This window comes from Taeniopygia guttata, chromosome Z, assembly GCF_048771995.1.
Source record: "Taeniopygia guttata chromosome Z, bTaeGut7.mat, whole genome shotgun sequence".
NCBI classification, from domain to species: Eukaryota; Metazoa; Chordata; class Aves; order Passeriformes; family Estrildidae; genus Taeniopygia; species Taeniopygia guttata.
In genome coordinates this window covers 78,560,062-78,583,187 of record NC_133063.1, presented here as the reverse complement: position 1 = coordinate 78,583,187, position 23,126 = coordinate 78,560,062, and the positions used below count along the sequence as shown (strand labels likewise).

General features: G+C 39.1%; 1 protein-coding gene across 1 annotated transcript in view; it reads right to left on the bottom strand.

The window, feature by feature from the left end:
* MEGF10 (multiple EGF like domains 10) overlaps nt 1–23,126 on the bottom strand; it is an 85,434-nt gene that overhangs the window by 60,606 nt on the left and 1,702 nt on the right. The window contains exons 2-4 of the mRNA XM_002188758.5: nt 5,917–6,048; nt 3,175–3,276; nt 2,408–2,508 (exon numbers count right to left, since the gene is read on the bottom strand). Of these exons, the coding sequence (XP_002188794.3) occupies nt 2,408–2,508; nt 3,175–3,276; nt 5,917–6,032 (319 nt within the window). The 5' untranslated portion in view covers nt 6,033–6,048. The remainder of the gene's footprint in view (nt 1–2,407; nt 2,509–3,174; nt 3,277–5,916; nt 6,049–23,126) is intronic.

Genomic DNA, 23,126 nt, shown 5'->3' with positions numbered 1-23,126 from the left:
CATAAATTAGATGACTGCAAGATTTAACCCCAATTTCTCCAAATTAATTGAAACAAGCATTTGTCGTGGGAAAAAATCAATTATCCATTAAACAATGTAATAAACATGTTTTTTTTCAAATAAATCCTTCACTTCTATACTGTATGCTAGAACATATCCCTTGTTTGATCTTTATTTTCTGTGCTTGATGGTTATTTGCTAGTAAAGTAAGTGATATCCAATTATACTTTAAGATGGATGGTGCATTTGCTATTTCATGTTTTGAGGAAATTCAACAGGCATAGCTCTCCATTAAGATTCTTAGAAATGTACTACAATGTTAGAAATGAAGCGAGGTAAATGTTCAAGCTGCCAGGAACAATCAACCTTTGCTTGTGTGTCCATCTACAAGAAAGCCATTAGAAAATATCCTAAAACCTTTAAAATCTTTCTTTTCAGAAATATGCTAAAAAAATGCACTTTTTGAAAAAGTTTCTAGTCTGTAGCTAAGCCTAGTATTTGAATGCCAAATTTCCTAGGGGTTGCTACTTATAATAGGAGACAAGTGGCAGGAAATACTTCAGAATAAATAAGAAATTTAGTCAATCTCCCAGCCTGGGGTGGAGCTGCCAGGAGTAAGCTCCTTAATAGAACTTCACAGAATTACTGTTTAATATTTGTATCTGCATATAAACTGCATTTAGATAGTCTCAGAAAGTGCATCAGGTCTAAACATAAGAGTAAAAATAACAACCTGAGATGCAGTTAACCTACTGTTCTACAGAGGTGCTGGCAATAGCAAAGACAGAGGTGAGAAATTTGTACATTATTTATATCCTCTATAAACACGAGTTCAGTGAGGACAGCACAAAGCACTTTCTTTTAGTGAAAGTGAATTAGTACTTAGTAACAAGATACCTACACTCTTAAAAACAGTCCAAGTATTGACCCCATATAATGCTGGATTTAAAATTAAAATACACTTTCTTGTCAACCCACCTAAAGACAAAACGAAACAGCACAACTAACAAAACACAAATTCCTATTATTTTTGTGAAGCAGCAATGAAATTTCAATTCACGCAATGTCAAGTCAGTAGACTTTTCTAATTTACCTTTCTAAATTGAGAAGTCAAATAAAGGAGCAAACAAACACCAAAATATCAACACCACCACAAAGATTTTAGCCTTTTAGAGGCATCTTACATCCTTCCCCTAGGTAAACAAAGTAATCCACACTGCATGGAAATAAAATTGGAGTAATGCAAATGCTCCAGTTGGAGATCAGGAAGACTGAAGGTCTCTCTCTTTCTTCCAAGGTCAAATAAATGCAAACTCAGCTACACTGAAGGATCTGTATTATCATATAATTTAAAGTCTAAGGCATTCCACAATCACTTCAGAAGTCAGAGCAGATATATCCTGAGTATCATGATAAGGCGTATTTTTATGTAGTAACAGGAAAAATTAGTATGTCCAATGGTATTTGAATTTTTCAGGCTCTGAATACCATTGTGTTAACACAATGAATTTACTACATATGTTATAGCTATGTAAAAGCTGTTGTCACATAAGAGAATCACCATCACACCTGTCATCACATCATGAGTCAAACTGTAATACACTTCAAAAAGTATTCTACCTAATAAAAAATTAAATATCATTACTCACACATGCTGTATAATAATCAGATGTAGTCAGAAATTGGTTCTTGTAAGTCTAATATATACAAAAATATTACCAAAAAAAGCTAAAATAATTGCCAATCTGATATCTATATATTAATTTTTAAAAAAAAAAAAACTATTTTGACCTTGCTTTTGCACAAGCAGAAAATGTTTTGAATCAAAGCTTTTTTTTTTTTTTTTCAAATTCCAGGATGTAAATCATGTTCTTAGCAAATATCATTTTAAGACCTCCCTAGGTCTGCACAAGGCCACACACAAGAGAGAAAGAACTGAGCCAAGGTTGCCTCCAGACTCTCCAGACACACATTTTTCCAGTTTTCAGTTAGATGAGGAGATAGGGGTGTGTGCCACCCAGAAATGGTGCTGAGACCTCCAAAGAGTTACAGACTTGTGTATGTCCAAGAGAGGTTCAGCACGAAGATCTGCTGGGGTCTATTCCAAGGAGAAAAGACTTTTTACACCTTGTGTTTAACTATTGTGTTGGAAAACACACTGTACGTTTTCCACACAATCATTAGCTAGAACCACATCAAGGCTGGGTGGCCACTCAGACATCTGAAATCCAACCATCCTGTCATCTGCATCTGCACAGCCCCAGCTGGCTCCAGTGAGAGCTGCACATGCATCACTGGTGACTACCTGAGCTCCTACAACTCGGCCTCTACAAGCACAGTGATGGATGTATGGAGCTTCAAAGCAAAAAAAAAACACCAAACAAACATTGAAAAAAGCTGAACTTACGGACACACATTTCCCTGCTTTCATAGAATCCAGGGCAGCACTGGGATTTGCGCCTGTACATCGTTTTCTCACCATGTCTGTAGGCAGTACGGTAACTGATCCTAAGGAAAGGAATGAGTGGTTGTCACGTACCTTGGTTCAGAAACAAGACAGGATATATTCTTACACATTTTAAAAAACATTCAGGTGTCATAAGAAAAGGAAAAAAATGCTCAGAGTGGTCTTGATTTGTCGCCAATTTCAAGAGTCCAAGGGCCTTAGTTTCATGGTTGGTCATAAGGTGGGAAAAGAATAGGGACTTTTTCACTTGTGGGCATATTCCTCTGAGGAAAATGCTCTTTGGAGATGTCACCAGTTTTTATTCATTCAACCCTTGCTTGTTTTCTGCTTACAAGGAAGTTTCCTTTAACAAATCTTTTTACTTTTCTTCCCTCAGGAAGGAAGTGTACACTTACTTCCCTCAGAACACAACACTGCAAGCAACAAGGGGTCCCCATGATATTTCTGAAAAAATACACCTTGCAGGGTCTGGAGAATTTAGTTTTTCCCAAGCTGTTTGCTTTCTGTTAGTACTCCATGGGATGGTACACCCCAACCTGCTAATAAAATGTATGTGACATTGCTTGGACAAGCATTTTCCAGCTGACACAGATCACAGCAGTCAGACAGACTGGACACTACAGCTAAAAAATACTATATATCATGCTTGATTTTGAATCAAGAATCTTAACATCAGCAATTTGACAATATTAGGATTTATACATCACCTGTGTCGCGTGCACTTGAACCAGTTTAGGATGTCAGTACAACTGGTATAGTAAATCTGATCAAAAGGATGTGGATATGATTCTTGAACTGTAACTGAGTAACTGGGGAGAGACAGAGAGAAAAAAGGGAGATCATCAAGCAAGTCCTTTTAGTACAGTCTCATTTAATTAGGTCTTTTACAGAATCCTGTTACAGAATGGAATAAATATAACAAAATACTCGTGTCTAAAAAATGAGACCGAAAGCTGGCAAAGAAAAATAACTTGCAGAGAGTCACCATGTTTCTACTGTGTAATACATTTGATGAAATTCCACTACTTGACATTTAAAGAAATTTAATGTTAACTAGACTTTTTCTAAAATCCAGAACACCTGTATCTCAAATAGGCAGCAAATGGAAGTAGGGCAAAGGGAATTAGGTGTTCTCCTGTGGAAACTCTTATTAATGCAACTAGATAACTGAACAACTAGCTAAGGAGCCAGAAAATGAGATTTCTTCTATTATCATCCAAAATAGAAAAAAACAGGACTTTCTGAGAAATTTCTTGTAAAAACTTGATTCAGGCCTACAGGAAGACATCCAGTGCATTTAGATACTAAGTGAATGTTAACACAGAAATACACCTGAGTACCTGAGTACTGAGTACACTACAGCATACCACCAAACAGTCTATTCAGCAATCAGAAATTAATGGATACTGAACACCATACTTTCTTTTGCTTACTGGATAATTTTTGACAGGGAACCGCCCACACCACACCACACCCCCAGAAATACTATACGAAATCCTTTTTTTATTATTTTGCCAAAATAAACAATTATACAGTGTCCTAGAAACAAATCTGCACTGAGAGCCTCCAAAGCTGTCAGTAGGGCAAGAGGAGCAGAGCCCTGTCGCAAAAGGGGAAAATATTGAATCATCCTAGAAAACTCTTTGAGATTGTTTGTGCTGGCAGCCAGTCCTGGATTGCGCAAGGGAGCTTGAAAATACAGGAATGCATGGCAAGCTCCTGCAGCAGGACTGATTCCCAGGACCCACCAAAACACTAAACAGCCTGCCCAGCTCTCCCTCTCTTCCACTCACACCCTCTCTGAGCCCTGAGCCCCCACTGCAGTGACAGCCACGGTCTCCTCATCCTGCAGTCACCATCTATGCCAAGAGCAAGCACATCCAGAGACACTCACCCCTAAATGCACACACCCTACTCCATGTTTTCCTGCATGAAGGCAAGCTGCCCTAATCCACCCAGCTGTCCCAGCCCAACAAAATACCAGGGGGATGCTGCTGCTTGCCTGAGGCTCTACCCCTTGTTTGTTTGCAAAGACCATTTTAGTCCTGACAGAGGTCTATTTTTTATTTAAAGCACACAACAGTGACAGTCAAGAGCTTCTGTCTGGCACTTTGCCTATTCATACTTCTGTCCCTTTGTCACCTGCTTTGGGCAGCAGCGTGAATGTTTCACTGAGTTTATTTGGAGCTCTGCCCTGTTTGGGAGACAGCACAAGAAGGAAAAAAAGTTCATGCAACAAAGTGGGCATGCTTGCTGGATGCATTTTTCAGTATATTTTTCCTTCTGCAGATTAACTAGTTTTAAATTATATTATGCAGTGTAAATAGTTATATTCAGGGTTTCTTCCCCATTTTGCTTTCACTATGTTGTAGCTTCCCCCAAAACTACTTCTACCTACAAAAACTGTAACAAAGCACACACAACATAGGACAGTATCCAGTAACACTGTAGACAAATGTCTGACTATTATGAACAGGTATTTAATATGGTGACTACTTCATAAACAAATTGTTTCATGAACTGTACACAGCAGCTGAGGCAGAGGTGACAAATGCTTGACATGAAGCTGAGGTAAATTTCCAAGGAATGTCCTTACGTGTTGGTTTTGGTTTTTTTTAAAATAGAGATTTTACAAAAAAGTAAATACAAGTTTCTATTTTCTCTGTAAAGATTCAGCCATATCAATTACCAATAAGTGTATAGTGGCTCAGCAGCACTCCCCATGACTATGCACACAACACAGTTTACATTAAGTACAGGAAATACTGATGTCCTGAAGTGAACTGTGAAAATTAAGACTGTCTCATGGACCAGCTGATCAATTACAGGCACAACAGTTGTAATGAGACCAGAAGTCTTGTTTTCACTATCATAACCTTTATACAAGAAAATAAGTTCAGCAGATGCTTGAGGCTCAACCTCTCCAACCCATTGTGGCATTTTACAATTCACATTAAATTGGATGAACAGGCCAACTACATTGATGATGAATTTCATTTTGCATGTTATAAATTTTTGAACCTCATCAAAATAATTAAACAACAAATCTTAATTCAGATCCTGTGAGCTCTGAATAGGATGGAATCAGCATAATCAAATTTGGCCAAATTCCAATATGGTTAATTATATTTTGCATATGTAAAATTTCTTTTCACCTAAATTGGAAAGAGCTATTTTTACTCACTTCTAGTACCCAGATGGTTGTGCAACATTGCTGGTACCACTGTAGTGGTTTTTTGCATCCTAATCCCCAGTGCAAAGATGCATTTCAGCCCAATGTTAAATAGTGAGTCCATGAACTCACCTGCCCATACAATAAAGTGAATTTTTTCCCTCTGTTTTTAGACTCAGCTAAAAGCCTTTGATAATTAGAAGTATGCCAAGTAAAGCAAAGCAAAATTATTACATCAGAATTTACGTCACTTATTTTTCCAAAAGGAAAGCATTACCTTTCCCAGTGGCTACACACATTAGGATCTTCCAGATTCAAAGACACAGTTGAACCCATCCAGTGGTACAGGAGTATGACAGGGAAGCCAAAAAGGGAGTTGAAATGAAGAACCATCTTTCCAAAGAGATGACTGTGAGGAAGAAAATAAATAGTACATTAGTAATACCATACAAAATATAAAGTAGGCAATAATGTTGACCTATCTCTAATCAATCTAAAGTAAGGGTACTTCAAGGAACACACACTGCTTGCCCACGCAACAGCAGCACCACGCCTGTTTTGGAAGAAGAGCCCAAATGGAGCTGTTTCCCATGAGGGCAGTGGTGGACAAGCTGCACCTCAGAGGTCCTGCTGTCCCCTCCAGCTGCAGCCACCCAGGCTGGGTGTGCTCAGCCGGCTCTGCCCATCTGAGAGCCAGAGCTGATGTCTGGAATAAAGGCTGGCACTTGCTCAAGACCACAAGAGTGGAGAGGCTCAGCTGTGACACAGCACCAGGAGCCCTGCACGTCCCTCATCCACAGGAAGGGTTTGTGCCTTTCCATGTGCTCCCCATGGCCAGCACAGCCTCACATGTCACCCTGCACTGTCACTGCTCTTTAAACTGGAATCCCCAAAATTTAATTCCCCTTCCTCAGCCGTCTGTACAGTTTCCAAACAGAATAAGCATTCATTTAAAAAAGCTGTTGTAGTAACATGAAGGTCTGAAAAGATTATCCTAACACTTTTACTAAGCAAATTATTTTAATTTGCATGCTGAAACACTCTTAATCCAACTGACCATTAATCCAAAATGCCAGAATGAATGCTATTAACATGTAATTTATTTGTAATGACTTAAGCTACATTTCTGTTTTGGTGAACAGTTGACCTTATTTCCTCACTTACACACTGACTGTTACACTATGTGGCTACAGAGATAACAAAAAAATGAGACCCTTGAGTCTAATCTGTAGTAGAATAAGAAAATAATTTCTAATAAATATGTTTGATTTAATAAAAATATTTTAACACAGTAAATTAATCCAGAAATAGCAATTTCTTACTTTAAATATTATGAAACAGAATAAAGCAAATTACATCAATCACTCTATTATATGAAAAAGAAGACCACAGAACCATGATGGGGGGAAGAGACAAAATAGTATTACTTAACTCTTACTTCGGAAATAAACATAAAACACCTCACAACAAGAAACTATTCTCTTTAATGTATCTGAGGATACAGAGATGATCCTATTTTGCTGAATTGCTCTTGAAAAATCAGGCTGCTGAAAGGTATTTCTTGGTCTGTAACTATTTCGCTGCATGCAGCAAAGCAGTCAGTGTGCACTTATTTCAACAGCAGATGTATTTTCACCTAATAATTGCAGTGAAGTTGTGATTTCATTGAAAATATTCACTCTGATAAAGCAGACTGTAAATGGTATTTCCCTTTTTTCTTTCTTTTATTCTCAACTTCAGCAACTTTCCTTTTGCAGGATACATTTAACAAAATTTAAGATTAAAAAAGAAATTTGCATGAACCCCCTAGAGTAAAACTTGATTGCATTCCAGATCTTTCGCTTAATTATTAAGGAAAATCAAAACAGAAAATCAGTACAGCTGATTAGCATTGCTGAAGTGTTGATATTAGCAATAAAAGATGCAGATGACTCATTTAACTCTTGCTGCCTGCAGTTTACACCAAGAAGAACTGTTCACAGATTCGCTTTTCATGCCATATATTGCTCAAATTATCTCACCCAATAACAGGAGAATATTTTCATTATCTACATGTACACAGAACCTGTAGTTTAAGTACTGAAAATGCTCATTTTGAGGAATCCCTTCCCTCTGCAAATTAGTACATACATGAGACAGAAAAAAAACCCCAACAAATTTAAGATAACCCTTGGTGTTTCACCACCAGGGCTTCCTTTCACAACAGAACACTAAAATCTTATTGCTTGTTAGTTTTTTCCACAGCATGTGAGGCAAAATCTCTCACTGACAAAGCTGTATCTTTATTCTTATTTCAAATAGGAACTTAAAGGCAGCACCAGTGTCTGTTCAGGTCACACTTCTCTGTTTCCCTCAACTTTAATCCATGCCCATGATTTAAAAATTTTAACAGGAAAGCAGTGCAGCTGCATGAAACAGCTGTAGAGTACTTAATCTCTGTAAGCTAATTAAGGAAATTTAACTCATTATATATTTATTTTATAAAAATCAAATAATCAATAACAGTCATTTTAAAAAATAAACCTGATCACCCCAAAGTTTATTATAATTACTAATAAGCTCATTTTAAAATGGTGTGAAAAGTGTACAAAATATACTCTCATAAATTACAAGTACTCCCCTAAAATACATTTAAACTTGAGCAACTACACAAATTGCATTTGTCTCACTAGTAAGCTGATGAAAAATCCTGTATATGCACTATGTAAACCATTAATATCCAATATCTGAGATTTTTAGGCACTTTCTCTGCCACTACTATGTTGACAGTTTTTTATTTGGTTTGGGATTTTTTTTCCCCCCATGTAGAATTCAGGATCAAAACCAGAGAAATAAGAGATAACTAAAGAAAAGAGGCAAAAAAATGCTTCTTAATGAGGTGGAAATGAAGACTGCTTACAAATTAATCTCTCCCCTCACCCAGAGCAGAGCCACAGGCAAAGCTGAGGGCACACATCTCTCTCCCTCAGATTTCTTGTACTAAAAGGTAAATAAATACAGGTGGAGGTGGGTGTGGGGGAGCAGGGGAAGGTATGATGGACACTATAAAAGAAGTGAAGGTTGCTCAAGGCTGCAAACAAACATTTTTTTGGTCAGCAAAATCAAGTGCTGCCAGAGAATTAACCAGGATTAGAACTGCATGAGCAACAGAGAATAGTATGACACAGTTGCTAACATGACATAATGGACCCAAGACCAAGGGAAACGCTGATGCAGCTTTCCCATTACTGTTGCAAAAGCATTTTTACCATTGAAACATGAAAAATGCAGCAGGAACGGCCATTTAGACAGAAGACAAACTCCAGAGTAGTGAGAGCCTTTCGTACTCTGTCGTGGCATCTCAAAGGTTTTACAGCACTCAGTCCTGCCTTTCTGCAGTGACAGGGCACAAGGACATCAAAATGTTTTCTGAGCTGCAAACCCATGGGCTATTCTTAATTGTACTGACATGGCATCGACCTGCATGTACAGCAAGTGCTACTTCAAAAAGAAATCTTCTCTCTGCCCATCATAGTTTTCTTCAAATTTCAGACTGAATTGTAAACCACACAGTCATCTGTGCAGAGCCCCTTGGAGGTGTCCTTGCCATCACTCTCTCCAGAGCACCCCACACAGACTTGGTGACTGGAACTGGAAATTACAGCTCCATGTGAGATAAAAGAGCTTTTCTAACCCTTTTTGGGTGAAGAATTGTTTGTTCTTTCACTTCCTACAGAGTCTTTTCCATAACACTCTTCATTCCTGAGGCTCAGTTCCTCTACCAGGGACACAACTTGCTTATAAAAACATCTCTCTCACAACTGATGTCAGGCAGAGCAAAATTTGAATCTGACCTAATCTTGTCAATGATGATTAATCCCATGCTAGCTTCCGTGAAAATAAAAAAATCCACAACTGATTGCTTTTATCGATTACATTAGAGAATTAATGGATGAAGAGCAGAAGGCATTTTCCCTTTGGAAATCCGTAAATCAGTTTGACACCTTGTCACATGAAATCTCACTCATAAAGCAAATACAAAATAACCTGAATTAGGAGCATTATCACACAGACCCCAGGCTGGCTGAAGATGTACACTCACAGCAAATGAAAACTGACTGGTCTTTTCCCAAATCCTCAAAACATATCACTCCAAAGGTAGCATTGATTGTCACTGTCACAGGGAGCTCAGGACAGACCAAACTGGGAGGGCTGAAACTCTGCCTGGCATAAAATGATCTGCACAGCCAGCATGGGAATTTACTAAAGGGTAACACAATAGTGCCCTAAACTGAAGGGCCCTAAACTTTCACACCCTCCATGGTCAGAGATGATAGGAGTCCTTCTTGATGCAGCTTAATCAGATCTGACCCTCTCCACCTGTGCTGCTGTACTTTCAAACCTCACGGTGAAACAGACTGACACACTTGGAGAGTCCAAAGGTGTTGAAGATGGGCTAAGTACATGATGGGGGAAAAGCAACTCATTTAGACTGGTGTCTGAAGAATAACCAAATCAAACCTGAGTGTGCTGGAACAAGTCTCCTTCATGGAGACAGATATGCTGCTACTTTTTTCACGTTACGTTGCTAATAAAAATAAATCAGTAATCAATGACCATTTTTCTTTGGTTATTAGATGACATCATTTTTATTTTTCAGTCTCCCTTTAATTATCGGAGGCTTCTAAGAAAATGAGGTTTATGTAATCACAGTGTTTGTCTCTATGTTCTGGCCTCATGCCCAATAATTTGTAAATTTATTGGTCACTTAAAGCAAGAAAGGGGAAGAAGTCTTGAATTGTGGAGATCCAGAGAATCCAGTGATAATGCACAAGTCTGGAGGAGATCAGACTTTATTTGCCCAAGTGACGGAATTACCAGTTTTCAAAGCTACAGCACCACAGTCTTTTCACTAATGCTATAATTTCACAGACTGCATCTCTCTACCATTCCTACTAAATATAAATACAATAATATATTACTTGATTTAAAAATAACAGAGAGCAGCCTTCAAACTGTATTAAAACTGTAAGCTGGAGTATATTTTGAAGTTAAACTGTATTTTTTGATTTTTTTTTTCTACTTAAACAAAAACATTTCCTGGTGTAAACCTGGAGAGGTTGGGAGCTGTCACACCACACAGTGTTTTGTAAGCATCAAACAACCTTTTGCATTGTAATTACAAGAACAGAATGAAGTAAGGTAACTGCAAACTTGGGAGGAAACAGGAAAATTTACCACCCAGCAAATACGTGGATTTGCACTAGTAATGCCACAGGGTCCCAGATAATACAGGTGGCTGGACACCATGAATCATGCTGCAGCACAGACCCAAAATCAAAGGAATATTGCAACACAGTCCTCAAGGACTCTGTCCTTCCCTGCAGAACTCTCAGCAGTATCTTTTACAAGACCAGTTTTACTGCAACAGATCATGAGAGTTTCCTCTAGGAATTGTCCCCTTGAAAATCAAGATTGCCCTTGGCCCGCTGACTTCACTTACTGCCATTCAGGGAGAGCTTCTGAAGCTGCTAAACTGGCAGGGACCACACATCCACTTACCAGTCCTCTTCTCCCTCAAATTAGCATTAAAAGGGCAGGAAAAGACAGTTCAGTGCAAGTCAAATCTGCACAAGGCAAGGAGGCAGGGTAAAGACAAATGCCAGCATGCCAAGACACTTTGCAGATGGACTCATTATTATTCCTCAGAAGAAGGCTGCCAAACATCACAAACATGGGGTCACTTCACTGCTGCTGTCATTGATAAATTAGGGCCTTTTCATTTGAAAGTATTTCCTTCTTTTTCAGGTAGATAGCAAGTACAGGTGTATATACCTCCTATACCCCATGGTATTGTATGTTTAAAGATTATTTCCACAGGGAGCCAGTGGGTTGAGCTGTTAACAAAAATATTTTGGCTCAATATGCTGCCTTTTTTTTTTTTTTCCCACCCAGATGAAAATTTACCAAATAAAGACGGTCAAAACTGTGTAGAATCCAAACCAAAGTTTCTGAAAATCACACTTTGAAAGCATAAAACAGAACCTTGAATATAAATCCTGATTTGCTTGTTTGACACAAGACATTTCAAGTGAAACACAAAAACTATGTCAGGTCCATACACAGATGGCACCTCTCAGCCCTAGGCATCTTTCCCAGGGTGGATGTTGGGAGTTAACAGTTAGTTCTTGGCAGAAAAGGCAGATAACACATAATTTAATAGAGTCTATACTATATAAGTTTGAGACAAAAATCATATCCCCCTCCACTTCCGCCCTGTCTTTTTTTTCAATTAATATATTTTTAAATATTGTTCAAATAATGTATTCCTTACTGAATTATCTCTTTATATTAACCCCAGATATATTTTAATATATGTGTACAGGTGAATATTATAAGATTAAGTAAAAATGGCTAATTGCACGTGCTTAAGGAGAATTATTTCTGAAATAAGGTATTTCTAGCTTTATTACACAACAAAGATATCTGTATCAAACTTTTGTTATAGTCCCTAAGCTACATAGCATATAGATCTCTGACACTTAGTTTTTGGGTTTTTTTCTAATAGGTATCATAAGAAAAGGACATTGAACTCGTGTGGAGGTAACTGTGAAAACTCTGTGGTTGCTGACAATTTGCCTAGGACAATCCTGTGGTTGCCTAAATACACCAATGCTCGGTTCCACTGCTGTGGAAATTATCACTCAGGGTTTTACCCTCTCTTGAACAAAGTTTCTGTGACCCCTCTTTTCCTATTACCAGCCTTCCAGACACCGTGTCACTTCCAGTTTATTGCCAGGATATAAAAGAGCACAGTCAGAGGACTCAGAGAATTACTTTAGCTTCCTATGCAATTGAGGATCAATTTTAAATGTGCCCACCTTCCTTTAAAAAGTCTTCTGCTTTTCAGCCTTCTTCAAAGACAGCCTCTGTTTCCTTCCCTCCCCCATCACATGCACTTTCTCTTTTTCCACATACATTTTCACCATACATTAGATTCTTCTCTTTCCTAGACACAGCCTCTGTTATCACTGGCAAAATTCTTCAGACTGCAGCTCCCTGCACTTGCCACAGCCTTTCACTGGACCCTTTCATTGTGAAAATCAGACATATGAACTTCTGCATTTGTTTACAACTTCTAGCTGCTAACAAGATGGTATCATTTGTAAAAAAATTTGCTGGCAACTTTGCTTCAGTACCTTTGTCCTTGTAAATCATCTAGTGAAAGGCCATTTTGCATGTAACACCCAGCAGAAAATAAAGTTGTCTTTCCAGCTACCTCCTGTTTTCATGATTTACACTAAGCATTACACTTGTGTAAATCTTTACCACAGCTTAAAAACTTAATGTTTCAAATGATCTGCTTAAAAAACCAAAATTAATTAATTCTGATGCCATTTCCCCTTTACAGCTTCTGAAACATTTCAATGCTTCAGATTACGGAAAAAGATTGATCACGGATCAGTTCTTCCACCTTCAGCAATCAAAGCATCTGTGAGTCACTGCACAAAGCCTCACATGCCACCACCACCCTACAAAGAAAATTCAAAATGTAGCAGAAGAATGGGGAGCACAAAAGTATTTGCTTGGACAGTTCATTCACTCAGTTCCATCTTTACTTTGGTGATTTGCAGAGGTTGGAATGGACGTAGTACTCCTGCACTCAAAGGGCAAAATGGAAGAACATAATTCAAAACCAAAAGTGACTGGTTAATTCTATTTTTTAACAAGCCCACAATTAAAGGGATAAATCCTGTGTTTAAGTCTTGAAGAACTTCTGCCTTGAAGAACTTTCACAGGGATTACAAAAACCTTAAGAGTCCTGTAGAGTGAGCAACATGCAAAATATGTGGATTTCATGGTAAACTGGCTTGAACACATTACATCTTCCATAAACATTAATACAAATTTAAAACCATGTTTGCAGTTGTGGAATTCTAGTACTTAGTACTAGTACTAAGTACTCTAGTACTCCCTATCTGCCAGCAGAAGAAAAAAAAAAAATTCCTGGGGAGAAATTCAACTTTGCCAGGTGCCAGTGATGTCTGCAAGTTTTCTGCACACTGGGGATATATAAACATGCAGGTGAATGTACACAGACACTGACTGGTTCAATACACCCCTAGAGTATCAGCTGCAGCTGTAGGACAAGATACTGTGCTTCAGTGAATAAATAAAACCTCCAAGAAATAAAACTGCTACCAACACTTGTGGCAGGCAGTAAAAAAGCAGATTCTTTCTAAGAATGACCAAGTAAACAACTTTGTATTTTATGCCTTTTATACTAACACAGTAATTTCATATCAAAGCTTCCTGTTCTGATTAATATCAGTATCAGTCTTCTCTAACCATAAATTTTAGAGCACCTCAAGTAATTAAATTCTTTAATTAACTTTGTCTAATGATGAAACAGAGGCCTTTTTAAAAAGAGTGCCCAATACATCACTAGAAGAAATAATGATGGCAGGATATGCCTTAGAAGCTCCAACAATCAGAAGACAACTTTTTAATGTTGCAATTATTACAGTTCATCAAGAAAATTTCTCTTACTTTAATATGTTAATTTACCTGGGTTACAGATTATCTGAAACCTTTTTAAATGCCTGCTGCTGATTTCAGTTAAGGGTAGTTCGTGAACCCAGAAGAATCAAGACCATGTTTTTATCAACTTGAACACAAGGCCCTAAATCCCACAAAAGGCTATCCTTCAGGACATATGGTGACTTCTTTAAGCCTGTACCTCTGCAAAAGGACAGTAGTATCACAAGCAATATTTGTCATACAAAAATGGTCTGTTCATATCATTTGTCTGACAAAGCACCTTTCGTAACAAGGCTCCCTATTCAGAGATCTAATTTTTGCAGACATTTGTATGCCAAATTAAAAAAAAAAACCAACTCTATGATGCTGGGTTTAATGAGGTACTCTGTTATTCTCTGTAATAAAAATTAAACGAGAGAGACAGAATTCTTCAGCTTAATTGCCACATCTGTTATTAGGCACTTTACTTTGATTGACTGGAGTGTATGTGTCAGAGAGTGTGCCAGAAAACAGGCAAACTTTGCAAAGTCGACTTATAACTTATAGCCCAACTGGCACTAGCAGCATCTCTGTTACAGCTTCTGCTGCCTCTCAGCTAAAACTACAGGAACGTTGGCCTTGGTTCAGTCATTCATTAAAAATTAAAATAAGTATTGCAAACTGTGTCTCCTTTTTTCCTTTTTTTTTTTTTTCCTTTTCTTAAAGGTAAATTAAAAGCAGTTCCTGTTTTCAGAAGGAAGAGCAGTGGTTACCTGAATGTGTGAATGTGTCATCTCTCATTAATGGATGAGAGTAACCCAGAATTTGGAAATTGCACCACATGAAATGTCACATCCAATGGTGCATCTGCTGCCTTATTTTGCCAGCAGATGAGCAAAGGGCTGAGGGGACAGTGACAAACAGCATTTGCAGAGGGACTGGACAATCACAGTGAAGGAGCTCCGAGGAAGAGCAAAACCAGAATGGACACTCTCCTCTGATCTGCATGGAAATTCAGGATGAAACCTGAGCTCAGGAACTGCCTTTCTCTGAAATCCACGGATCATGACACCTGGTGAAAATCCCAGCTATCTGGAGCTGGCCAGTAACTGGTTTTATGACCAGCTGATTTTCTTTTGGCTCTAGAACCCAAACTCTTAGCATCTACTGTCCTGACATAGCAAAACGACACTTTCTCCCTCAGCTAACAACTTCTTCCCAATTTCACACAGGCTTTCTACCAACAGTGCAGAAATGTATGTTGCTATTGTAAGCATGAAGACAGACAGGCCAGCTGCAGTATTGCTGAAAACTACTTTTCATACACTTCATCCAGTAAAGAGCAAAAGATTATTTGACCTTCCTTACCAATTTTCTCTGCTGCTCCAGAGAGTGCAAAGAAAGGTAAAAGTATGCATGGAAGAGCAACAAAAACTGCACCAATACCCATTGCATTCACTCCTGAAAGGTAGAAGGAGGCTTCTGTGCTGGAAGCTGAAGCAAAGCTGTCCACCATGGGCTGGACAAGCAACGGGCACTCAGCCTGACCCAATCTGTCAGCTGCCCACTGAACTAATCCATGTATAAATCTTTCTTCTCTCTGGAGGGCAGATTGGGACACTCTGATTCTCCCCCTCCACAAGAGCAAGTGACTGCTTTCTGGAAGGAGTCTGCCCCAATGGGTGAGACAAGCCAGGGCAGATGCTCCTTGTCACTGTTTGTAGGTTTTTGTTGTGCTTTTAGGAGTTCAAGGCTGCTCCATGCTACACAGAAACTTTCCACATGGCACTCTACTTTGAGATCTCTTTCCTTTTACAAATATCTGTCTTCCCTCAACCTAGTGAATACAGCAAAAGATAGCACTCACTTAAGCACATTTACATAGACATTATGTAATAATCTCACATACAGTATTTTAATTGACATAATTCCCTACAAGATCTACAATGCTGCTTCTAACACTACAAGGCCTTTCATTCTCAAGGCTACTCTTAATAACCACACTGTACATAGAAAGTATTCGGCTCCAGTCTGTCTAAGTGTTTAATCTTGTTTCACAAAGCAAGTCAACAGCGGAGCTGAAAACAGAATTTAAGTCTGCTAGTCTCCATTTTCAACCCACGCCGGGGATCCATGCTTCCAGTTTGATATTCTGCCATGATGGCATTGTCCTGAGCATTGTGCTTATGGTACTAACTGGGTGTAGCAAATCTTGAAATACAGACTCCTGGGTCCTAAACATTTATAATGGAATCACCACATCCAGTGTCACAACTGAGAGAATTTTTTTTTTTAAAGATTTGGGTCACCTCTGAAGAAGCCAATAATGCCCTCTTGTCAGTCTGGTTTTTTGCTTGTTTTTCCCACTAGTGTTCTTGATGGAAACCGCAGTGAAGAAAAAACACACAGATATGCCTAAGAGAAAACATCAGTGTACTAAAGCTTTGCTACTTCCCCAAAGATAGGCCTAATTTTCAACAGTCTATTGAGAGACTCCTAAAAGAGAAGAAGATAAAAGTTTGAAGTGCATATCTAGTAGGCAGGCTCCAGAAATGTTAATCAGTGGCACTCAACATTTTTTGAGTGACTGCAATGGATTTCTACTTAATTAAAAAAAAAAAAAAACCCTCTTGAGCAGACCAAGAGGCAGGAGCAGCAGCCTCAGGCTTTCTTCACAATTTGTCTTGTTGCTAGATGAGTAAAGGCATTTCCTCCCTGCATCCCGACACTACTTCAGCAAACAAACCAAACTAAAATCTCTTTTCTGAAGTCGTTACGCTGTCAAAATACGCACAGAAAGTTTGGCAGTCTGCAAACACACAAAAAAAACTTCTGCATATTAGTGGTGCAGACCAGAACCCCAAACCACTGCATCCTTTGAGGTTCACTTACCATGAACGCATATCCTGGCTGTCATTATTCATACATAATGCAAATTGGCATGAACTAGTGTTCAGCAAGGAAGAATGGAGCATTTCTAAAAAGTGCATTAAAGTTGCAGAAGAACAATATTGTTCCAGAGATGAGATTAAGTCTCACAGCTCTCTGAAATGGTTATGTAGATCGAAAAATCTACTCACAAGCAGCGGGGATACTTAAAACAAGGAAGCTTCTCTCTTGCTGTGTTTTTGTTTTATTCTTTGAACAACTATTCACCCAATCTTCTTACTCAATAATTAAAAATGCAGTCTTTTGTGGGTTTAGAGTTTAAACAAGTTCCCTGGAAGTAGTGATTTTTTTTTTTCCCAGGACCATCTTTTCTTTTAAAGTGATGGAGGCCTGTATGTACCTGCACAGCAGAACCTGCAATGCCTTTAATCTAAACCAACCTCACTGCACAAAGAGCATCGTATGCACTCTCAGCAGAGGCCATTAAAGTGCTGGCAGTTCCGCTTTTGTCTAAAAGAAAATTTAATTATCTATTAAAAGAGGTCTTTGGTGGGGGCAGCTTTGGTATATTTGGATGACACAGATGTGTGTGTCTTCACAGATCCTAAAATGCACAAACATGGGTCTGGCATCACGAACTTCACCTCAGTTACTCTGATCTCACTTGAATCACTCCTGGTTTACTCAATGCAAGTAAGAAATCTGGACTCTCAGCATCTGTGCAGTTATGCCTTTTATTTTAAAAGAAATGAATCTAGCTATAACAAATTTATTAAAAAAAAAAAAACAAACAGAAATTACATTCTTTGCAGACTGATAAAATCTTCATGAACTCTACCCCTCAATTTAAAATACAGGTACCCTTCAGAAACAGTTGTTATCTGCAATATCAGTTTGGGGAGGGGGAAGAAAAAAAAAGACGAATAAGGGAGAAAAAAAAAAAAGATTAAAAGATCAAGTTACTCTTCACTTCCAAACAAGCCCGGCCACAGCTGTACATCAGCTTCCGAGCAACTGCTCTACAAACACACAACAGGGCTTCTGTCTTCCCACAGGGTTTGCTCGGGTCACCCGCATGTGGCGCGGATTAAAAAGGCAGGAAAGCTCCATTACGGAGCGAGCAGAGCCACGAGTTAAACGGGGGAGCTGCTGGTAAATATCCTGTCCAGTGCTCCATCCCGAGGGGGCTCCCCCAGATCCGGAGGAGCCCACATACAGCTCTGCAAAAAGAGGCCCAAGTCATCATTCTGCTTTCATACTTTCACTGTCCAAGCAGGAGGAAGATGGGAGGGAAGGAGACCAGAGAGTTAAGTGGGGCTTTCACAGGCAAAAAGAGAATATGAAAGAGGCAGCCTCTGATTTTTGGTGGTGACAGTGATGGATTCAGGCAGACTGTGCAGATTGTGAAATTTTTCTTATGGTAGGAAAACATTAAAAAAGAAAAGTGACATATAGCAGTAGTCAGGGAATAAGGCCGAACCTCTTTGCAGGGTGTGACCACCACTAACTCCAGCCATCATCAGGTGCCACCTCCCATGAGATGGATGTGCTGGAGAAGTCAATCCACCTCTCAAGGTTGCAAAGGCAAACCAGTTGTTTTTAAACAAATACCTTTCTAATTGAAGAGCTCTCCACTCCAGCTGCTGTATCCTATTTACTCAGTAGATTTCCAGCTCTGCTGCCTTTGGGACCAAGACTGCCCCAGCTCACAACTGGTCAGGGACATGTCTTCATGTGTCAAGTGCTCTTGAACCCTTTGAAGAGGGTTTATAAAACACCAAACAGATACTTCTCACAAACACACATAGCCATTATTTGTGCTTAAGTTCCAGTGATCGTGAGGTATGTGTATTGACAGACCAATGAGGTGCAAAATTTTGTAAACACTTTAGAGGAAACTAAAACTCATGCTCAAAAGCAATTCAGAAGGAAGCAATGTAGCAAAGAAGCAAAGCAAGTGGAAGATCCACTTGGCCTGTTGGCATACTCCATGTTATTCCCACTATGTCTGCTCCCAATGCTATGTTACATGGTTTTTGCTGATTCCTGCCAGCAGTTTCCAAAAAAACATAAACAAACCAATTATGTCATTTTATACGTAAAACTTAACCAGGCTTTGGTGCGCACACACACAAACACACATGTCTTTCTTTTTTTTTTTTTTTTTTCAACATGCAAGTGCTTCCAGTGTGTTCACATTCTCAGGGTGATCAAGCTTGGTCTGGCTATTGGCTTTTGGAGGATCTGATGCCAGTCAGCCGTGCATAATGGCCTCTTTGTCTCACTGTCACATGAGCAGCATTGTGTTACAATCATTGTCACTCCGGGCTCAAACTGCAAGGCATGCTTTCACACAAAACACTCACTTTGGGGGCTCCTTTTGGCACAGCCTTCCAATAGAAGCGCTTTTGCTGCTCTTTAGTTAATCAGCCCAGCAACGCTGCAACTTTAAAAGTCAGGATTCAGAAGCTCTCATCCAAATCAACCGATTATGAAGCTTCTCTATGGGCCACATGAAGAGCAGGGCAAGTAACATAATATCGTCATCATTTACTTACATCACTTTAAATTACTTTTCCTAAGCCTTATGACAGCAGAGAATTGTGCTCCAAATAATAAGTGGGGGATGGGAAAAAAAATCACAAGTCCAAGTTATCTCTACCTTGAATATTTTTGTCCTTTACTTTAGAAAAACATCTGCAAGATAAAATCAAAACGCTTCCACAAACATCAAAACATCTCCTGGCAAAGACTTGCCAGGTGATACTGTGTTTTTTTACTACTTGCTCTGTAAATCTTTTAAATTCACGAAGAACACCCAACCCTTCCCGTGCCAAAAAAATATTCTGAAAAATAGATAGACAAGACTTCTGTATAGGAGAAACTTCAAGAGCTGCTTTAAACATGCTGAACTCATTGAAACCCTGTACGGATGTGTCTGTTTTCATTAATGAAAAGTAGTCTCACAGAGCTGAGACCAAACCATATTAAGAAAAACATCCTCCTGAGCATACTGCCTTTTGAATAATTTTGTCCTGGAAACTTTTGTCTCACACAGCTACTCTGGAAATGCAGCACTACTCACTCTGAAGAGGACTTATAGGACCTACCCCTGAAGAAACAGGCACCGTGTGGAAAAAATTCATGACATAATGCCTGTGATGTGCAGGAAACTTTGGGAAGCAGTGGCTTCTTCCCAAAAGAAAGGGGGTTGTTGTTGGAACAACAAACTACCAGCTCACGTACCATCTTCTGTCCAGCTCGTTCTTCTTCCCTCTGCATTCCATCAAAGTAACATAACTTCTTCTGTGCCCTGGTTTGGTGTTCCACGCTGGTATTGCTCATAAATGTGCCAGGTACCTTCAACACACGTTACCCTCCTCTGGATCATTTTTCTTTATTAAGCATCCTGAGCCAGCCTTCCTCCTTCTCTACATCCTTCACTGCTTTGAGCAGACCCTTCTAGATGAACACTGCCCCAGAGTAACACCACCAAAATGGGTCAGGGCCACCCTGACTCTTGCCTGGACAATTCTACCCAGATCATAAATCCCTGCTGGTCTCCTCTTGTCCAGCCTGACAAATTCACCTTCTGCATCATCCTAAGGTCATGACTCCTCTGAGATGCCCCTTGCCTTTCATGGTCTCTTCCCATGACCCTTACAAGATGCTGACCCTTTTGTTTGGCGAGGCCTTGGTTCCAGCCATCATTGGCATTACAGAGAAATAGTTCTTCGCTGTCTTCTATTTGAAGACTCTCGTCTAAAAAAGAGCTATTATTAATTATTTTAAATGTATGAATGTCCATGGACTTGTGATGAAAAATAACATGAGTCTAGCTTGACACCTGTCTTTATTATTTCATTGTCACTCCTTATTTCCTCTTGCCTTTCTCTTGAGGTGTATATTATAAAAGGCAAGATAATTTTTTGCTATTGTTCTTGTACTGTTGTGCATCTCCTGTGGCTACAGTGATGGACACTAGAGCCACAGAAGGTGTAGCTCTTTGTGCCAATGATCCTCAGTCTAAAATGACACACTAATATGAAGTCTTTATGTTTCTTTGAAAAAATAATTTTGCACACACTTGCACCTCTGTGTGTTCAGCAAAAATGATCTGGTAGGCTGAGAAGGGTGTTCTTTTCCAGCAAGAGAAAAATTATTACATTTCTTTCCTGAGGTCACAGAGCAAGTCAACGTCAAAGTTAAAATTATGTTTTCTGTTGTGTGTTTTCATCGTCTTGAACATCAAAAGAGCTCAGAATTAGTAGCTCACTGCTGACTCTAGGCTAATTTCTCTGACAATCAGATACAAAACACTGATAAAACTGGAAGAGATGGCTGTCCACATTTTAATATAAACTTAATGTGTACATCCAAAGGCATGAACCACAAATCCTCACACAGGCAAAACATCAATTATAGACCAGACAGTTTGAATGGGTTAATTAACATGAATGCTGACACAATCAATAAAGCTATTACAGTAAAGCAAATCCCACCCCAGAATATTTCTCCTAGTTTCCTGACAGATGGCTTTAGATGATACATACTCTTTCAAAAAGTAAAGGAAAAAAAAAAAAAATTTGGAATATCAAGACACAGATTTTTCTCACAGATGAAAAAATACTGCACTTATATCTACGTTTATGCTATGCTGACTGGAGCATATGAAGTTAGTACTAATTACTGACAAACTAATCTGTCAGTATTAAAAATCAGGATTAAATTCCTGGCAGTGAGTCGGTAACATAACTACTACATACTGAAATCTGATTCCACTGGCATCATTCATCAAGGAAGGCACCACTTAACAGGAGTAAGATTGTTAGAACTTTTTCATTTCACTACACCATTCCTGTCGATGCCCAAAGAAACACTACTCATCTACACTGTGTTCCATTAAAATAAATTTAAAAAAAAAATCGGATGACATCTATCTTACATTACTATCTACATAACTTTGGGTTTTTGAAACCAACATATCTTTGGTTACACTAAAACTGTGGCACATACACAAAGAATCTGTTTTTTACCTTCCTCAAAAGCCACTTGCTTTCCCTAATAAGACATGAAAATGCCTAGACAAGAAAAAGCAATATAGAGAAACCATGCAAAACTCCTGCCAAGTAATCTGAATATAAATTCAAGGGATCCTTACCAGCTGCAGTTAAAAGCCCACTTCAAACTCTGCTAGATGTTAATCAAACTTAACTATGGTAATGCACAGTTCCTGTGTTCTTTGCCTAGATGAATTAATTGCTTTTGTTAACAGGACTTGCTTCCTTAGGGGGATGTGTGTACCCATACAGCTGAACAGCTGATTGTGGAAAACATGGTTATGCAAGTCACCAAAGGACTGTTCACTTGGTTAAACCCTTCTGCTCACCTCAGAACAGCTCGTTTAACATTGGAACCCCTGGACAGGTCCTCTAAGTGCCCCCTCCCACCCTTCCAGTCGCATTCAAAATGATGGCATTAGCTATCAGAGTTTTAAGTAGACATCTAAATGGTGAAATGTATATACAAAGGGCTAAGGCATCTTCCCCCAGTGCAAGGGTAGTGCAGTTTCCGTCTGTGGGGACTCAAACCTGGCATGCACAGCCCTGACCCTGGAGAACTGTGCCACCTCTGGACCATTTCACCACCTGATACACCAGAAAAGGGCAACTCTGTTTCCAGGGAAATTAAGCAGACACAGCCAGCTGACTTCACACAGGTCACTGAGCTGCCTGCAGTTTAGAATTTTATTTTTTTTTGCCAGATATGGATTAGAATCAGTGAGCTAGAACACAAAATTCATAGCCTGTCCTGTGAACTGCTCTGTCAGAGACTTGGAACACTGCAGACTCAAAACCACACACTAAGGAACCAAGCACAGAGTCACGGCACCTTTACAGCATATAATTGTCAATACTAATATGAAGCCACTGAATCACCCTCTGTGGGAGCAACACATTTAAATTTGATTGTATGACAAGGCCACAAGGTTGGCTGTGTAAGAAAATTTAAATAAAGTTTATTTCATAAGGTGCCATATATTGATGCTGTGCAGGTGCACGAGTTACATAGGCAAACAAGAAGAAACTTGGTCCTAAA